Here is an 18582-nt window from a genome sequence, read left to right as displayed (position 1 = left end):
TGATAATGAGGGACAAAGATTCATTATAAAAAATGTCATAAGAAAGACGTGTCCAAGCCAAGTTTGTAATTGCAGTTCATTTCTTACCCTCTAGGGGGCAGTGATCATCAAGAAAATGCCCGTCCTTCAGCTCCTCATTCAGCAACTCCTACGGAAAACCAAAGAAGAAAGGGAAATGTAAGTGAATCTGGAGGACTTCAGCCACAGACTGTGAAAACAAACAGTTCAAGCATAAGCATTTCCTACACTGAAAGGTCTGGGATGTGAGACCCGGGAATGAGTCCCAACACTTTGAACATCTGCATGGCTATTGTGTTTCCATGTCTGGGTCATATGATTGTAACCACAGCCAAAGCTTTAATGCCTGGTCCAAATTTCAGAAATCCTCCAGATCTAAAAGGCCATATGGATTCTATCTCTTTGCTTTTTGAAAACAGTTGAGCCACTTTTGGCAACCGTTACTCATACTTTATAGTCAGTAAGCCGTGCTTTTGCATTTTACAAGATGGAGCCTGTTGAATAACAGTTGTCAGGAACATAAAAGACAAATCAACAGCCGAATGGGATATGCTAATCATTTCTGTCCACAAATAAAATGTGCTGCTGCTGTTTGCCAACTTGTTAGGAGATGAATAGGGGCAGTATTTCAGTAACTATTCATTTATTTATTTTCTACTTCAAAGATGTTTATTTTAAGTATTTTTATATTTGAATGTATTCTTTATTTGTTTAACTCACTTTAAAGGCTATTTTAAGGAAACCTTTTCAACTGTTTTAAAGAATGTTTATTATTTTATTCATTTCTTCAATGTGCAAACAGGTAACTTATACTTTAAGACGCATATAAAAAAATAACCCACAAAAACAAAGTCCCTGGTTTCTCGTCAGTCACATCAGTTTGCTTACTGAGTAAGGGTTTGAATGAATAAGCCGGGCACACTTCCATATGCAAATAACACAACATATCAGGACCCATTTGATGCTCCTTGCTTTCAACAACACTCCCTAACCATCTCCCAGGCAGAACTGCACGTGTTGTAAGTATAGTTACTCAAGTCTGAAAATCCTCTGGGGTGGTGTATCTAAATACTGCCATTAAGATAACTGAAACTTGTGTAGCAAGGCTATGGAAATCATCTACAGTGCATCTGGGCCTCTCTAGTATATCACTGTTACAAAAACAGACTATTTAGTGATCTAAAGGATGGCAGTATTTAGATCTGCCATCGTTGTGATGAACTGAATTGTTATCCGTAGAGCAGGATGGAAGTGACATAGAAAATGACTCTCTTACTGTTACTCTAGTTGGACCAACATTTTAGGGGAGCAGACTGCTATAGTGTTGAACAAAACACATTGATAATGTTAAAAGTGAAAAGGGGATCAGTGAACATGGTTTATCATTTTACAGGCAGCTTCCAGATGACATTAAAGATTCTTGTTAAAAGCCAATAGTTTACACTAGTTTACAGCGGGTGGTCAGAAGGATGGAATTCATCAACACTGAAGAGTATATGGCAACTCATGGTGAAATCTGATAGTGCTGCAGAGAAGTGCAGTAACCCCCACCTTATAAATGTGTGCACCTTAAATTTCAAGTTAGGTAAGTGAAAAGTTTAAGACTTAATTTAAATGAAATCTTTGTAAATTTTGACAAAAACTAAGTATTTAAGTATTTAAAAAAAAAAAAAAAAAAAATATCTAAGGCAGTTCAACTTAAAACTGTAATTTGTATTTCTTTGTGTCTCTAGAACACTGCTAGAAACAAGCTAACCCGTGGGCCTTTGTTGCTACAGTAAAAAAACAACAGCAAATGAATTAGTATTTTGTGGCATTTTACCCTGTGCATTTGAGGGATATCTTTAAAACATGACAGTGTTAACGCATTTCGATAACATCAATAGTTACCAGTCTTAGAGGTGATAATTACGCTTTGGAGAAATATCTCCTGAAACCTAACCCTGTAATCTGCCCTTACCATCTTCTGTGGGAGTTCAGATCCAACAGCAGTGCAGAGGCCCAATGGAATTCAGTGGTGGCGCAAGCCCAGGAGGGTTTGCTCCACCGAAAGCCAGGTTTCTCCATTCTCTGCCTCCCTGTGGTGGCATTGCATTGTGTCATGTTATTATCAGCATTCAGAGGCCTGTAAACTGCAAGTTTTTCTCAAACAGAGATAAACAACCCGTCTCCAAGCCTCCTGAAAGCAGCTGTTGTTAATCAAGAACCACAGCAGGAGATCTGCCTAGAGGTTTTTTAAAGGTTAAAATAAGACCCCCTTTTTATATTGCATCTTTCAAGACACAACTGGTTGTGCAGGGGCACAGCTAACTGAGATGATAGATTCACTTTTTTCCCAATTGTTACAGAACTATTTCCTAATAATTGAGCAACAATTCAGGTTATCTCCCCAAAAATATTATGTAAGATTTAGACCGGTTCACACTAGTTCATGTGAACCGGTCAGAAAAACTATAACTCCATTGACTAACGGCATTTGAGACATTTTTATTAATTTATTTTAAATGAAATAATAATTTGAATATGGTGCGTTCCTAAAAACACACCCCTGGACATGGCTGTGAAAAGACCCACTCACAATGCACAGAAAAGCATATTACACTTCTTTACACCTTTAAGGTAGTTTAGCTATTAAGTCATACAAACTTGAAATTAAACCGTAAAGTTAGTTTAAAAAGATGTAGTCGCCAATGTGTTAGCTGATCAGACTAGAACAAAATCGTGTTGTATTATTAATAATTTCTGTGACTACATTGTGCTCAAGCATGTACTTGTTGGGATTTTTGTTTTTTTAAATGCAAACACAAAATGTTTTTTTAAATGCATTTCAAGGCAGATTCCCTGGCAAAAATAGCTGTTTAGGCATATTATTGATACTTGGCTTTTTACCATTTTTACATATTATTTTAGATTAGGATTTAAATTTAAACACTATTTTGGAATATATTAATGGTGAAATAATGGTGGTTTTCTCCAAAATTACTGCACACCCGTCCTTACAGTGTTTCCAGAAAACACTGCCACAAATTATAATATGTAAAAATATATAATGATAAAAATAAAAAATAAACATACTTATGTTTGATTTTATTATTATTTTTCAAAATAAAATACTGTAAATCTGATGGCATTTTTATGTATATATTTTTCAGTGAAAGTGCAGGGAAAGAATGAAGCCCTCCCAAAAAAACTCTCAAAGTGTCCAGCTGCTAGCCATTGTGAGGACATGAGCTCAGGTTAGTTAGATAAGGATAAAAATAGCTGTACAATTTACTAAAATGTTTTTTTTATATATATGTATAAAATAAGTATATAATAGAAGTAAACAAAAGAAAAACAAACTTTTGTCTTTGCAGAATTAGATTCAGAATAGCCATCCAAATGACATTGGACTATATAAAAACACACAAACTTGGACAGATGCAAAGCGATATGAGCTTCAACAAGACAACAAAGTGAGGTCGTTCAGAAGGGAATGGCTTACACAGTATCCTTGGTTGCTTTATTCAGCAGTTGATTTGTGATTTTTGGCAGAAAAACAGGGAAAAATGCATAGAAACTTGAAAGGTTATACACTAGTCCTTTGAAAATCTGGGGTTCAGCAGTTACAGAACTGAAAGTTCATGAAATCATTTCATATCTGTGATGCAAAAACTAAAACACCTGTACATCAGCAGTTGAATTCAGCTTATAGAGAAAGAGTGGGGGAAAAAATAGACAGAAGCTTAAGTCTATAGTGAAAACAGTGATTCTTTGTGGCAAACAAAATTTACCTTTAAGGGGTCACAGAGATGATGCAACATGTGATACAGAGAACGCATCAAGCAATACTGGGAATTTCCGTGCCCTGCTAAACTTTAGAGTTGACGCAGGTGACACAGTCTTGGAGGAGCACTTGAAAACAGCCAAGAAGAATGCCACGTATCAGTCCAAGACAATACAAAATGAAATCATTATTATCTGTGGATCTTGGATTCAAACACAATTGTCAGTTATATACAGCAGTGTGGTCCATTCTCAATTCTTGCTGACGAAGCCACTTATTCAAGCAACAAAGAGCAACTGTCTCTTGTTTTATGCTATGTTGACCAAAACAATGATATCAGAGAAGATTTAGTAGGATTTTGGGAGTGTGAAGATGATGTCTCAGGGCAAGCAGTTGCAAACTTGATTTTAAAAATAATTAGGAATCTTGGTCTGGACATGACATACTGTGTAGGTCAATGCTATGGTGGAGCTGGAAACATGGCAGGCAAGTACAAAGATGCCTCAGTATCCACATGCTTTATACACTCAGTGTGCATCCCATCGGCTGAACCTTTGTGTAGTTAACACTAGAACCGCCATGCGGGTCACTTTGACCCATTTCCATTTAAAATGTTAATTACTCTTCCTTTGTAAATCATATGTGTATGTCCGTTTTTGACTTTTCCTAAATATATGAATTCAATATCCTGATGGCGTTTGATAGCCAGAATTGCAAAAATGATAAAGTTATAAACAGTTCTACCTAGAACCGCCACATGGGTCAATGTGACCCATGCATTACAATACATGTCTTTTTTTTAATATAACATAATATATTCTATTATTTTTGTAAATGCAGCAAAAAGACTCGTCCTCCTAGCACATGTTTTTTTTTTTTATTTCAAGCCTTTCTTTGTTTCCAGACTGACTACAAGACAGAGATTGCTATGATTGTGGATTTGTCAAGACACCAACTCAGTGAAAGCCTAGTTGCTTATTGTTCAATGTACCTGGAAGACAACAATCCTATGTTTTGTTCCACAAACTGGGAATATATCAGAAGGAAATATTTAATCCTGAAAGTAGTCATTTTGATTGGAATACGGCAAGCTGCACTCAGATGCATACAGCAAACTGAAATGATAGGTAGGATAACAACTTGTGTGCCTAATATGAAATGTATTTTATATACTGTTTTTTTATATTACTTTTAGAAAAAAAAAACATTTCGGTTTTACAGGTTTGTATGTACCAGTTTACACGTGTTTGCACAATAGTGTTCAATTGAACTGCGTCTGTGTTACAACACAGCTCCTGGATGCAGGCACAGTCAGCTGGCAGACGCGTACGCTCCTCCATAGAGTACAATGCAGCCGTCATACCGGAAGTAGTGTTATATTTTCTTTTTATGTAGTATTAGAAACAATGATTTCGGTTTTATAGTTTTGTGCGTACATATACCCATTTACACCTGTACACTGGTATATGTACATACCCCTTACTTTTGAAATGTATATTTTATTATATTTTTTCACTGTTTGTAGTCGTGTTGTATATGCGCTCATTTTAAAAATAAAGCCCTTTACGTTTAATTTCCCATTTAAATACGGTGTTTCTACAATGCTAGATATGATGTTCATGAATAAAACTTTTCAGTTGTATCCTATAGTATGTCTTTCATTTTCATAACGAAGCAGTTTAAAAATGTATGGGTCTAAGTGACCCACGTGGTGGTTCTGGTAGTTCGAAGTTCAAAGCATTAAACACATGATGGATTCAACTGGTCAGATAAGTAGGTACTTTTCCTTCTCCCCAAAGCATCAGTCCCTGCTACAGGACAAAATATAGGAATTGCTTCCAAATTCAAAACTAAATAAAATTCTTGATGTATGCCAGACTAGATGGGTTCAAAGACTGACTGCCAAGTGTTTTCCACACTCTATGAATCAATACTAAATACTATGGACTGTATCAAAGGAAGTAAAAGCCAGTGGCTTTTACTATTCAATGATGAATTTTGAATTCATTATGGCACTAACAGTGGCACGAGAATTAGATTTTATTAGTGGCATCACCACCAAGTCACAGATCTCTTCACTGGATATGATTGAGGATATTAAATCCACCATAGTAAATGTAAGAGCAAACATTGATTTTCACCATGCAGCCTGGCTGAGAAGATGTGGGAGACAGACACACAGATGTAACACAGAAGCAGAAACACCACAAGAATATTTTAAAAGGTCTGCCACAATTCCTTTCCTAGATCAGTTTATCTCTGAATTAGACAGCAGATTTTTCCATGGCTAGGAGTGTGCCATAAAGGGTTTCTCATTAATACTGAGTCTGAAGTGTGAAAGGTGCGGGAGCACCACTGGCTTAAAGTTGACACACAAGGCTTTAAAAGACCACGTATGTGTCAGACACATTATAGGCCTGTGATTCAGTGATGTACCCCAACATCAGCAATGCGCTTGAGGTCTTAGGTTCCTTCCCTGTGACAACATGTGAGTGTGAGAGATCAGTGTCAGCAATACATGAGAAGTACCATGAGTAATGAAAGTCTGACAGGTTTGGCCCTCATGCATGTCCATGGACTTCAATTTAGAACAAATAATAGATATGTGTGCAAGACACCATCCAAGGCGTCTGGAATTAATCAACATACTCCAGAACAAGGACAGCTAGGCAGGAAGAATGTAAGTAAAAATATACTTATTTACCTATTTGAATAACTCCAAGTATTGCTTGTAGACTTGCTTGTAAACTAGTACGTTACTTAAATTTACTTGAAAATAATTTGTGGGGTTGGTTCACGGTGGACCATTTACGTAACTGGAAGAATATTTTTATTAAAAAAAAAAAAAAAAAAAAAAAACATGGCCAGTCAGTTATGCAATTAGGAATGTAATGAAAATTTTAAACAAACCAAAACAAATGTTGGTAGCTCAGTAGATTTTTTTTCTGTTAAGCTGTACTGCTTTACACAGTGGGCTGATATTGCATCTTAAAAATGTACTTTTCCATTTCCTGATGCCAATGTGCTTGTTGGCTTTGTTATCAAAATGAATATACTATACAATCCACTGAGCAGATTTGTTTTTTTTACAGTTACATTTCAAAATTGCTCTGATGACAACTTTAGTTTAGAGTGGATGTATGTTTTCTAAAACTGGAGCGTGATACGATGGTTGCTACAGTAACCCTATGTGTTTTTTAGGCCTACGTCGTATTTATGGGCACAGTCATTACAAAAGAGAATTTAAAAAGGAATCATACCCTTGAGTTTCTTTTTCACGCAACACAAATTTTTTTTTATTTAATCTTGTGAGATTATATAGCAGACAGGCTTGAATGGAGGCGAGTTTAAAAATACATATACGTTGGGTAGCTTGAGATCAACTTAATAAAACCCCTAAATAGTAAGTATAACTCTTATAAATGCATAAAACACTCATGAGAAAAAATCACAAATGTTATTTGTTATGTACATATTTGTAAGTGATCATATTTGAAAGAGCTGTTTCTGAAACTGACGATACAATTTTCGTGTTTTCTCTCTGATGATCAATAGTTTGTACTGTGGAGATGGAAAAAAAAATAATAATCTTTGGAAAATTTTGAAATGAAACCCGATATCTAAATCACATCTGTTTACTGTGTGTGGATATGTAGAAACAAGTTGCTGAAAAAAAAAACATAAAAAAGCTGGTTTGATAACTATTTGATACAACCATCAGATACCGCAGGGAGCTGAGATAATTTGTAAAAAACTGTGACAGGCACTTGGAAAACAAACAAAAGAAGGAGCTGGCTGTTTGTTCCTGATTTTATACAGCAACATTGCCAAGCATCATTCAAGCCTGCCTTTTGCCTGCCTTTCAAGCGGCATTGAGTTACCGAGGGAGCTTTCATTGCTAAGAACCAGGTGACATCAGCCAAATCTCCAGCCTGCTCCAAACCCCCAGCCTTATTGATTTAAGAACACTACAGATCTTTGTTTCAACATTTCCTGTCACACAACACCAAGCAAAACTTATCAGTCCATCAGAAATCCACCCATGTGAAGCAGCACTTCAGTCAGCGCGACTGTGAAGGGCATCAGACAAGCCGTGTGAGCATGGAAGCACTTCTTTAAGTAGATTTTTATAAGGATGTAATGCGGCAGGTCTGGTTAAGAAGCACTGATTAAGCAGTACAATAGTGTGCATTCTTATGCTTTTTTTTCACAGTCAGGCAATTGACAATCTTTAGTATAGGTACCTGTATAGAAGACTTGCCTTATTTACAGTCTGACAACACACATTGTTGTCAATAGTGTTGTTTTAGGTGTTATGTGTGTGAAGTGAATTAATATTTTCTTCTTCTTGTTCTTCTTCAATAGCTTATTTAAATTGTAAGTGGTTACAATTTTTTTTTTAGTCAGTGAAACCTTAATAAACGCTCAATTATCAAATGTTTAGCAGTAGCAAAAGATGCTTAGCAAACATTTTTTAGAATGTTTATTCACTCCATTCAACTACTGTTCCATCTCTTGTGGGGAATGTTAACGATCTGGATTGTCCACAAGGTTTCTGAATTCAGAAGATTAAACAAATCGGTTTAATTATGTATGACTATGTTATTATAAGATAACGCTTTAACCCTTTGTGGCCCTATGTCGGACCAGGTCCGACATTACAATTTTCCCTTTCCGGTCCAATGTTGGACCCTGTCCGACATCATCAAAAAGACAAGGTCTTTAGTCATTTTTTCTCTGGAAAAAGCCAAAAAAACCTTTCAATGGCCGAATGAGACCGATAGGAGCCGGAAAAAAGGGGGCGGATCTGAGCAATACACATAGCCCCTGCACCACAGAGATAACATGGACATAAACAAACAAGATAGCTGCTTCCGCATCCAGCGCTCAAAGAATATCACTGACATTTGCAGAGCTTTTTGAGATGTTATAGTAATAAAATATTGACCTGGATCGCATTATTGAGGAGTATAATGATAAAACGAGTGATCAGGAGATGATTTATCACTATGCACGACTATGAAGAGGTATTTGAAAAATACAGTGAACAAGGGGTAGGGGGACTGGAGAGGCAGTGCTGAGTGTCCTGTTGATATGCAGTGCCTTTTAAACCTGTTTTACTGTAAAAAAAAAATTTTAAACAGCGCATGTAAAATAAACAGCGCATGTGAAAATAAACTGGACCCGACATGCCTGACAGGCCCTGAATAAATGGACCGCAAAGGGTTAACAACATAGGATTGAACATGCATCCAACTGCTGTTTAACCACGATTCAGCTTACTGTTTTCTAAGATTTAACTACTTTATCTGTTAATCCCCCCCCCCCCCCCCATAGCCACCTTTTACAAAATGAATGGTTCCTAAATGCACCCCCCTGACTTCCTGGTTTTATTAACGAGGAAACTGAGTGCTAATGTATCGCTGGCACCTTTTATGGGTATTGTGTATGCTGCTTGGCTTTGCCATTTTTCCTCAGGCACTACCTCTTTCACTTTGTGAAAGTTATAATCAAATAGTCTATTTGAAACCATTTCACTCAATACAGTACACACCAGTAGTCTGCAATTCGATTTTATTCCTGTGTAACACCTGGGGACATTTTTGTTGTTTGTTTATCAATGCAGGAACAGATTTCCAATAATGTGAACGTTCTTCAATGCAAAAAGATCATCTGTAGCATGGCATGCTCACATATTTTCATTGTGGAGGGGTGGCTACTGACTGTTTATGTGGATAAAATGTACTCAGGTAAGACATAAAACCAATGTCCAAGCTCTAGCTCCCAAGGAACTACCACTCTCCAGCACGTTGGAAAATCCTTCCTCTGTAAATTAACATTTATACTTTATTATAGTGAGTCTAGTAGCTTTCACGTTTTCAAATTAGTATAGATACAGACAGTTAAAGTGACTCATACAGTATACTTCTTATGCAGCCTGGCATTGTTAAGATGTACAGTACCTCTTTTTTTTAAGGCTGCTTCAATATACTGATTTTTCCTCTCTGTCAATCAACATTGTATTTTTCTATTTACAGTAACACAAACATGGGTCTTTGTTGACTTTGGCTCTTTGAATACAGATGTTTGTTTTCCAACAGCAGAAGATCGTTTTGCAATTGGATTTTCTGATGAAAGAACAGTGAAAAGCTAAAAAAGGATTTTAGAGCAAATCTCTTGAAACTTTGAGAACAGTCAACAGGAATAAAAAGGTGTGAAATTTATAGGAGACCTTCAATGAATAAAAGCTTCTCATCCAGCTAGCATGGCCGTTATTAACTAGCCTTAAAAAGGCAGGTTCAGAAAACATTTTTCTTCTTTTTAGAGCAGCACGTAACTTGAGAATGAGCGCCCAGAAACCAAAACCTTTAAATCCAGTGCAGGCCAGGCCTGGCATACAAAACCAGATGTGTATTTGAGGAGGGTGGATGTGCAACTCAACTATCAACAGTAATTTCCTATGAAGCAACAGTCTCCAAGTTCTGCTTAGGTGACACCTGTGGGTCAGGCACCTTTCCCACTGGCATATTTCCCTTTGCCACGATCAAACACATTACAGCTTTGGCCAGAGTTCATAAGCTTGGAAGATCAACACTGAGACCTAGTAGTGTTATCATTACGTAGTCTAAATATATGCTGTAACACTATTATGTCATAATCATAATCAGTATCTAATCATTCAAATACAAAACTGAGAGGCAGGTTTTTTGCATATACAGTTGTAGTCAAAAGTTTACATACCCCAGTGGTAATTTATATTTTCTAGAAATTCCTGGAAAACAAAAAATTTTAGGAAAAATCTTTTGTATCAAAAGTTTTGCTTTGTGGATGAGGAAAAAAAATTACAAGAAATAGAAGTCTACAATTATTTATTTCAGCATTTTTTTTTTTGCAAAACTCCAAAAATGCTAATTCAGAAGTATTCATGCCCTTTGATGCTATGATAGTATTGTCTACAAGGTGCTAGAAATTTCAATATGATAATGCAGAACCTAATTCTAGAAAAGTCTAAAAAATGCTGGATTATAGGTAGGCCTTCTGATTTTTCGTTTTAACCCGATAAAACACCCGATACAAAAAAAATGAAATCGGTAATAAACCAATAAATCGGCAATAAGCCAGAAAACACCTGAAAAAACTGTGGAAATGGTTAATCAATTCACATTGACTTTACCCTTTTCCCATTAAAAAATAAAACCTACTACAAAAATAATAATAAATACATTTCCCAGTGCTGCTGGACAATGTCCCGCCTTCCTGACTTGTATCTATTATTGATTCGTTCTGAATACTGAAAACCCGCCCCAACTACTGAGTGACAGCACATTCCTACATTTCTATTGGAGACTGCGCTTGTGAAATTTAAAACAAGATTACAATCAGGAATGGAGGCTTGTTAGCGGGATCTAAATCTGTATTACAGTTAAGATACGGAGGATTTAAAACAGAATTGCGGTGAAATGTACAAAAATGCCTACACACAAAATCCCCAGAAGAATGTGCCCATGAGCATAGGGATTTCATAAGATCCCAGAATCTCATCAAGCAGCTTCTTGAAGGATCCCAGGGTGTCAGCTTCAACAACATTACTAGGGAGTTGGTTCCAGACCCTCACAATTCTCTGTGTAAAAGTGCCCTGGTCTTTTAAATGCCACTTTATCTAATCTCCATTTGTGACCCCTGGTCCTTGTTTCTTTTTTCAGGTCGAAAAAGTCCCCTACTACAAAAATAATAATAAATACAACTCCCAGTACTGGGAAATGTATTTATTATTGTGGAAGACAGCAAAGGAAAGACGGTACAACTTAAGTGTGCAAGTACTGTTGAGTTACTACTATACATATTTTGACAGAAAACACTTATTTCATACAGTATATCAAAAACAAAAGCCCGATTTACATAAAACTAAAAAATATCTAAAAATAAGCACCGAAAAATACAAATAATAAAAAACGAAAAACAGAAGCCCTAATTATAGGTGAACATTCTTAAAGTATAAAAGGGTTAGGCATATGATGATTGCTGTCATTACCAATAAGTCAGTATGTGAAAAAGTAAAGACCTATGTGAAGACTTTAGGCAGCAAATTATACAAGGCTGTCCACATCTGGGTTACAAAGCTGATACTTAATTAAAACAGGGTCAATACCTGCATAAATATTATACTACTGGGACCACGTGTGAGTACTTCAGGTTGATACACTGTTTCATCTGCATAATGTACCAACAACAATGAACGTGACATAGTAGACATAATGGAGCAATAATACATTTGAACACGTCAACTACAAATGCATAGCGCTGGCCCTATTCACAAAATGTTTAATACCCTATCCACACTACCTAAACAATCTACACATGTTACAACCATGTGATCGTGCTTCACTTCATTCATAAATACTGTCCAAAACATGATGATCTCACATTAGAGGGTAGATGTGAGGATATGCAGTGCAAAATAATTGCCTGGCCGCAATGCAATTTGAATTTTGTATCTGCAATTATTTGCACTGCACCAATATTTACATCTACCCCTATATGATGTAAATACTCTATATGTCAATTAGGCCTAAGCCAGGTTTGTGCAATTTGCTAATTGGAGATACTCAAATGGTTAGAAGTTTTTTATAGCTTGTACCTAAATGCTGCTTTAAAGACTTAAATCTATCTATTTGCATTTGTGATGAATGCTTAAGTCTTTGCTATGCTCTGGTATAAAATGTTGCAGATTTTCAGCATTTTCAGATGAAACATATTTTTATTTGTAAAATACTTTTTAGCTTTTTTATTTTTATTTTTTAGATGAAAGGTTGAGAACATTCAATAATTAAAAAAAAAAAGATTTATAGGGAATATAAATGAATGTATGTGTGGAATTACTTGTTACTGGGCCTGACTACATAAGGTTACAGATTCCCATAGATGACATTTTGGTGACCACACAAGCAGACACTCAATCAGTGTGTCTGCACTTACAACTCGGACCTGAACTGGCTTAGGTTAGATCAGACTACAAGATTCTTATCGTTTGAACCACCAGTTTACACTTAAGTACAGACCCCGTATGCTTTTTCGAGGGTGTCAAGGTTGTGGCACCGTATCCACACTTGAGTGTCAGCGCCCACCACATGGCAAAACTGTTCCACCACTATCGCCTCCCCCATTTGTAGATTGGTCTTCTTGGTGGGGTCAGCCAGTGTACCATGTGGTCACACAACCTCTGCGCAACCACCCTGGGGCGTGTATCCGGGGACCTTGCATCTCTGATTGAGGCGATGGAGGATTGCCAATTTCACCAGGTCGTAATCGGCGGCTTCAGCGTCGGTCATCGTCTGGTATGCTGCCTGAGGCTCCCCGACAGGTAGGGTCCCAGCTAGCTCACCCAGGACTCCTGCGGCCATGACGCGGATTATCCGCCGTCGTCATCTTCAATGCCCGTGCATCTGGCGCCGTCACTGTTGTAGGTTGTGGCATTATTGCCTGACCTACCCTTTCAAAGAGCACCGTGTACCTCTCCTCTCTCCACCTCTCCTCAGTCTCCCGTCTGTGGTCCAGCACCTCCAGCAGCTCTGCTAGTGCTGTGCAATCCATAATCCCGTTATCTGACACCACGTGTGGCAAAGTGGTTAACAGTGTGCAGGTGATCAACAAACAGACAAACACAATTATAATCCAGGTGCAATGTTGTTTAATGGTTGTATTTTGTAATCCAAATGCCCGATGGCTAACAACAGTAAATAATAACAATGTCAATGAGAAGCAATACAGCGGCGTGTATTGCTTATCTGTAATCTGCGGGTTGGCCCTGAAATAATAACAGTCCCATTTTAATTCACCCACACGTAACACAAACACAAACACAAACACCTGTCCACAGTGCGTGCTCTAGTGCTCGTGGTGAAATTACAGTACTTTAGTGCAAACAAAGTGCAGTGTTGTCCAGGTTTGTGCTGGCCTTTAGTGACAGCTCCTGGATCATGTTTAGCACACAAGTATAATTCAGACACGACAATAAACAAACAAAACACTCACGATTTTCTCCACACAAACTACAGGTCCTTCCAGGTTGTTCTCTTAACCAAAACGAAGGAACAGATTACGTTGCTTCATCCCTTATTTATACCATCACACATGACCTCTTGCTCAACGATTGCAGCCGCTCCTCCAAGTTAGTGCACCGAAGCTCCGCCCCCTTTCTAAATGACCGACTTTCTTTTAACCCTGGGAATGAAGTGTCAGGCCAAATAGTCCAGGGTACTCTGTTCCCGTTACTTAGCGCGCACATGTGTATGGCTCTGGCTGTGACCCAGGGCATTGACCTTGTGTTGTATGGCTGCACATATTGCCTGCTTTCTGGAAGCAGGAGTTTTGGAAGTGGCTGGACCAAACGAGGTATTATAATTTAAAACAACCTCCTCCACTAGGATTTCTAACTCCACTGCGTGCAGTTTTAGTTTGCGTTGCCTGACCCCTGTGGAGGGCTACTTGATCGCTCATTTTTGGTCAATGTAAGCCACCTCCACTTTTCACAAGAAGCCACTGACCAAAAGATATGCCTGGACTGCTGGGGCTTTTTATATCACGGTGGTCACGGGTAAGTCTCTGACATTATCATGCACATTAAATTATCGCTCACAATACATGAGTGTGCACGCTATGGTATGTAAATTAGCCATATAGTGTGCATGTAAATGAATGTGTTCTCTGTTAGTAAATGGGGCAGTAAATTTAGATTTATGGTGCACGTTAGGCTCACTACTTAATGTGCACGTTACAGCTACGCTTGATGCCCTTTCGTAAATGAGGCCCATAAAATACACTCACTCACAGACACCATATAACCCTTAACCCTGACACTCCACAGCAAGAAACCCTAACAGACAACTCCTGAAACACTGCTAACAACATTTTCTTGACATATGACTCTTTTAATTTGGTCCTATAAACATACTGCATATTAATTAAACTTAGGCCAGGTAGTTGTTATTGAATCTCCCCTTAATAGCATTATTATTTATTTCTTAGCAGACTCCCTTATCCAGGGCGACTTACAATTGTTACATTACATTATTTATTACATACAATTACCCATTTATACAGTTGGGTTTTTACTGGAGCAACCAAGGTAAAGTACCTTGCTCAAGGGTACAGCAGCAGTGTCCCCCACATGGGATTGAACCCACGACCCCGCGGTCAAGAGTCCAGAGCCCTAACCACTACTCCACACTGCTGTATGTAAGAATGGTCCAGTATTTAACACAGGTTGGAGATTGTGGCTTCCATCCTTTGACTGGTTTGGCCTAGAACTATATCAGTATAAATAGTGTGGGGCAGGTGGACAGTCTGAGGAAAGAATTTACTCATGTTAGTGACGCATAAGTTTCATATGGATTTTTTTTTTTTATCATTACAAGGCAGGTTAAACATCACTTTACATGTGGGCCACTCACGCAATATAAATATTTTGAGATTTGTCATAGTTTACTGTATGCTTATTTACAATAGGTGTGGACTATCAAGGAGAGAAAAAAAAAAAAAAACATAAAATAAAATAAAACAAATGCATATCAAAGGCAGCCAAGCACAGTGTGGGAAAGAGTTTAGCAGTTCAAACAGGATGTTCACTCTGTTTCTGGCACTCCTGCTTATTTCTTCAGGAGCTCCTTTCTCAGCTTTTGGCCCGCCTACAATGCCCATGGTGTGCACGCAAAAGCTGAGGAAGCTTAAGGGATTTGTTCCACATTCCTTTTTAAAAACTGTGACCCTGCTGTGCTAGAGGTGGGTCACTGGCTGTGACTGAACCCAATTGATACAGGATTCCACTTAATGCAGCATACATCCAGCAACCTCTATCGGGCTGATGGCTTTACCGGCACTCTTGCATTACTTTGTGTGTGTGTGTGTGTGTGTGTGTGTGTGTGTATATATATGGTTGTATTCAAAAGTTTTCATAACTCAATGGTTATAATTTCTAGAAATTTTTCAAACAAAAAAAATCTTTTGTAGCAAAAGTTTTGCTTTTGTGGATGAGGAAAAAAAGTTACAAGAAATAGATGTCTACAATTATTTATTTTGCCAAAAATTGCTGAAATAAATGCTAATTCAAAAGTATTCAAATGCTGACAAGGAGAATGCAATTAATACCTAGTTGAGGCACCTTTAGCAATAATAACCTCTTTTAAACGATTAGGATATTTGTCAATGAGCTTTTGGCATGATTCTTGATTGATTTTTGACCATTCTTCCATGCACAATTCTTCCAGTTCATTCAAATTCTGAGGGCTTCTCTTGTGCACAGCCTTCAACTCATACCTACTCATTTTAGTGTTGCTAACCAAGTTTGCCATTTACCATATTTACATATTTTTTAGATTTAAACGTTATATTAAAAAAAAAGAAAAACGTAGATTTGAACAGAAGCAACATTAATTATTTATTGGACATGCACAATCCATCGATTTGTGAAACTATTAAAACATGAAGATTGACAAATATGCTTATAATGATAGAAATGAAATGCTTATATATGAGACTATCTGTACAATACTTTATTATTATTTTTAAATATTAATAATCTCACAGCAATGTGTTTATGTATTAATTAATTCATGTATTTATTTTTCAGTGAGACTAGTGCAGGGAAAGAATGTTGCCCTCCCAAAAAAACCAAAAAAAACAGTATGAACTCAGGATCCCCCTGCTGCAGCAGTGTTCCAGTTAGCCATCGTGGGACAAGATGTTAGATGATGTTAGATGCGTGCATTTTGCATTTGGGTAGAAAAACAGTACAAAATTCAGAGAAACTTGACAGATTGTGCACAAGTCCTTTACAAATCTGGGGTTCAACAGTTACAAAACTGAAAGAATGTCAAGAAAAATCAGAATTCCACAAAGCAGCACTAATAGTTGGCAATAATTGTGTATCTATGATGCAACAAACTAAAACACCTTTACATCAGGAGTTGAATTCAGCTTATAGAGAAAGAGTGGAAAAAAACAGACAGAAGCTATTTTTATATTTTAATAACTCCAAGTATTGCTTATTATAGTTGTAATCTTAGTATGTTACATACATTTATTAGCAAATGTGTTCCAAACTGCACTGAAAGGAACATTTCCTTAAAGTAAGTTACACATTTCTTGAGGTGAGGTGGGGTCACAGGGAACCTTTTGTGTATCTTGACAAATTTAGTGAACCCGTCAAGCTACCCCTGTTAATCATTAATTAATGGATTGGGTTCACTGCTAAATAAAACCAAAATCCTACAAGTTATATTCTACTTTTGTGTGTGTGTTTTATAAGTTGGACAAGAAGTTCAATGGAGTCAGTTTATTACTCACCTTTACAATTTAGTTTCCTTTACTCATAAAATGATGTTTTTCATTGTCATTTAAATAATAATAATAATAATAATAATAATAATAATAATAATAATAATAATAATAATAATAATAATAATAATAATTTTAAATTGTCTTTTATTAATAACTTGAAATTGCCTAAATAAAACAAAACATTCACTGAGTAACTCCATAACTGTTTAAAAATAAATGTGGTTATTGAAATGTGACAGCAGATGCAAGTAACCCTTTTTCTATCCAATGAACCGTCAGAAAGTTTTTAAAAAATAGACGGCCCAAGTCCTTCAGTGCTTTGCTACATAATGCGGTTCTGTGACTAATTTTATATTCAAATGATGACTGCACTGATTCAGTCCTGGCATGCACTAAAATGGTGCAGCAGGAAATGAATCACGGTATGCTGAGAGGGACAAGACAGGAGTGCGATTAACGTGCATTAAAAAAATATATATCTCCATATATATATATATATATATATATATATATATATATATATATATATATATATATATATATATATATATATATATAGTGACAGGGTGGAGAGCCCTGTACATGGGAGTGTCTGTTTGGTTGGCAGGGAAAAGGTTAAAATCCTCCATGCCAAAATACACATGCAAATGTGTATCAATTGTTTAATTGTATTTGTTAATTGTGATTTCCAGCTGATTAGTATTGTCAATTAGAATCAGCTGGCCTGTATAAAAAGTCAGCAGTCAGTCTGCTAGAGGTTGTTGTGTGAAGAGCCTGACTGTGTGCGTGCGTGCGTGCGTAATGTGTTTTCGTGGGTGGGTAAATGGTTTAGCTGTCATACGCTGGTAGTCAGGGTGTTCTTGAAGTTCAGTAAGCGTTCCGTAAGGTTTAGTTTTGGGCTTGTTTATTTTGTTAAAAATAAAAAGTGCGCTACCACGCAATTAAAAATCCAAGTACCCCTGCGTGTCTGGGTCGTGTTCAAAAAGAGGCAAACGAACGAGAAATGAGTGAAGCTCTTTCACTATATATATATATATATTTCAAATGTTAGTGCTTGCACAAATATCCAAATATTCGAACGAACACTGCTCTACATGTACTCGAAGCCACAAATCCATGTCTGCCAGAAATTACATAGCGTAGCTGATAGAAATTAGAAATACATATCACAACATGTTTTGGGATTTATCACCTTGACAGAATTGCAACAGTTTATAAAATGGCAAGTGAAAAAAGAGCTCCATCTGATGTGTGGGATTCATTTATATATAAGAAAACTGAGGATCAACACAGCTGCTCTTCACCCCTTATATAAAATGTTTTTGGCAGAAAGAAGTAAACAGTTCAGATTAGGATTTGCACGCAGCCCAAGATGTCAAACGTGATCTCTACCGGCTAAAGTCACAGGTGTGGCTTCAGATTTGGGACGCGAGTCAGAATTGGGGGCTCCAGATGCAGGTGCG

The 18582-nt window shown here is 37.1% G+C and overlaps 1 protein-coding gene across 2 annotated transcripts in view; it reads right to left on the bottom strand.

Annotated features, from left to right (window-relative positions):
* Positions 1-18582, bottom strand: part of LOC117394197 (protein naked cuticle homolog 2-like) — a 56066-nt gene that overhangs the window by 13281 nt on the left and 24203 nt on the right. For both annotated transcript variants that reach the window (XM_033992273.3, XM_059012735.1), the window contains exon 4: positions 88-148. In XM_033992273.3, coding sequence (XP_033848164.1) covers positions 88-148 — 61 coding nt within the window. The remainder of the gene's footprint in view (positions 1-87; positions 149-18582) is intronic.

This window comes from Acipenser ruthenus, chromosome 3 (assembly GCF_902713425.1).
Source record: "Acipenser ruthenus chromosome 3, fAciRut3.2 maternal haplotype, whole genome shotgun sequence".
NCBI classification, from domain to species: Eukaryota; Metazoa; Chordata; class Actinopteri; order Acipenseriformes; family Acipenseridae; genus Acipenser; species Acipenser ruthenus.
Note: the sequence above shows the minus strand (reverse complement) of the source record. Positions and strands in the feature narration are given on the sequence as shown.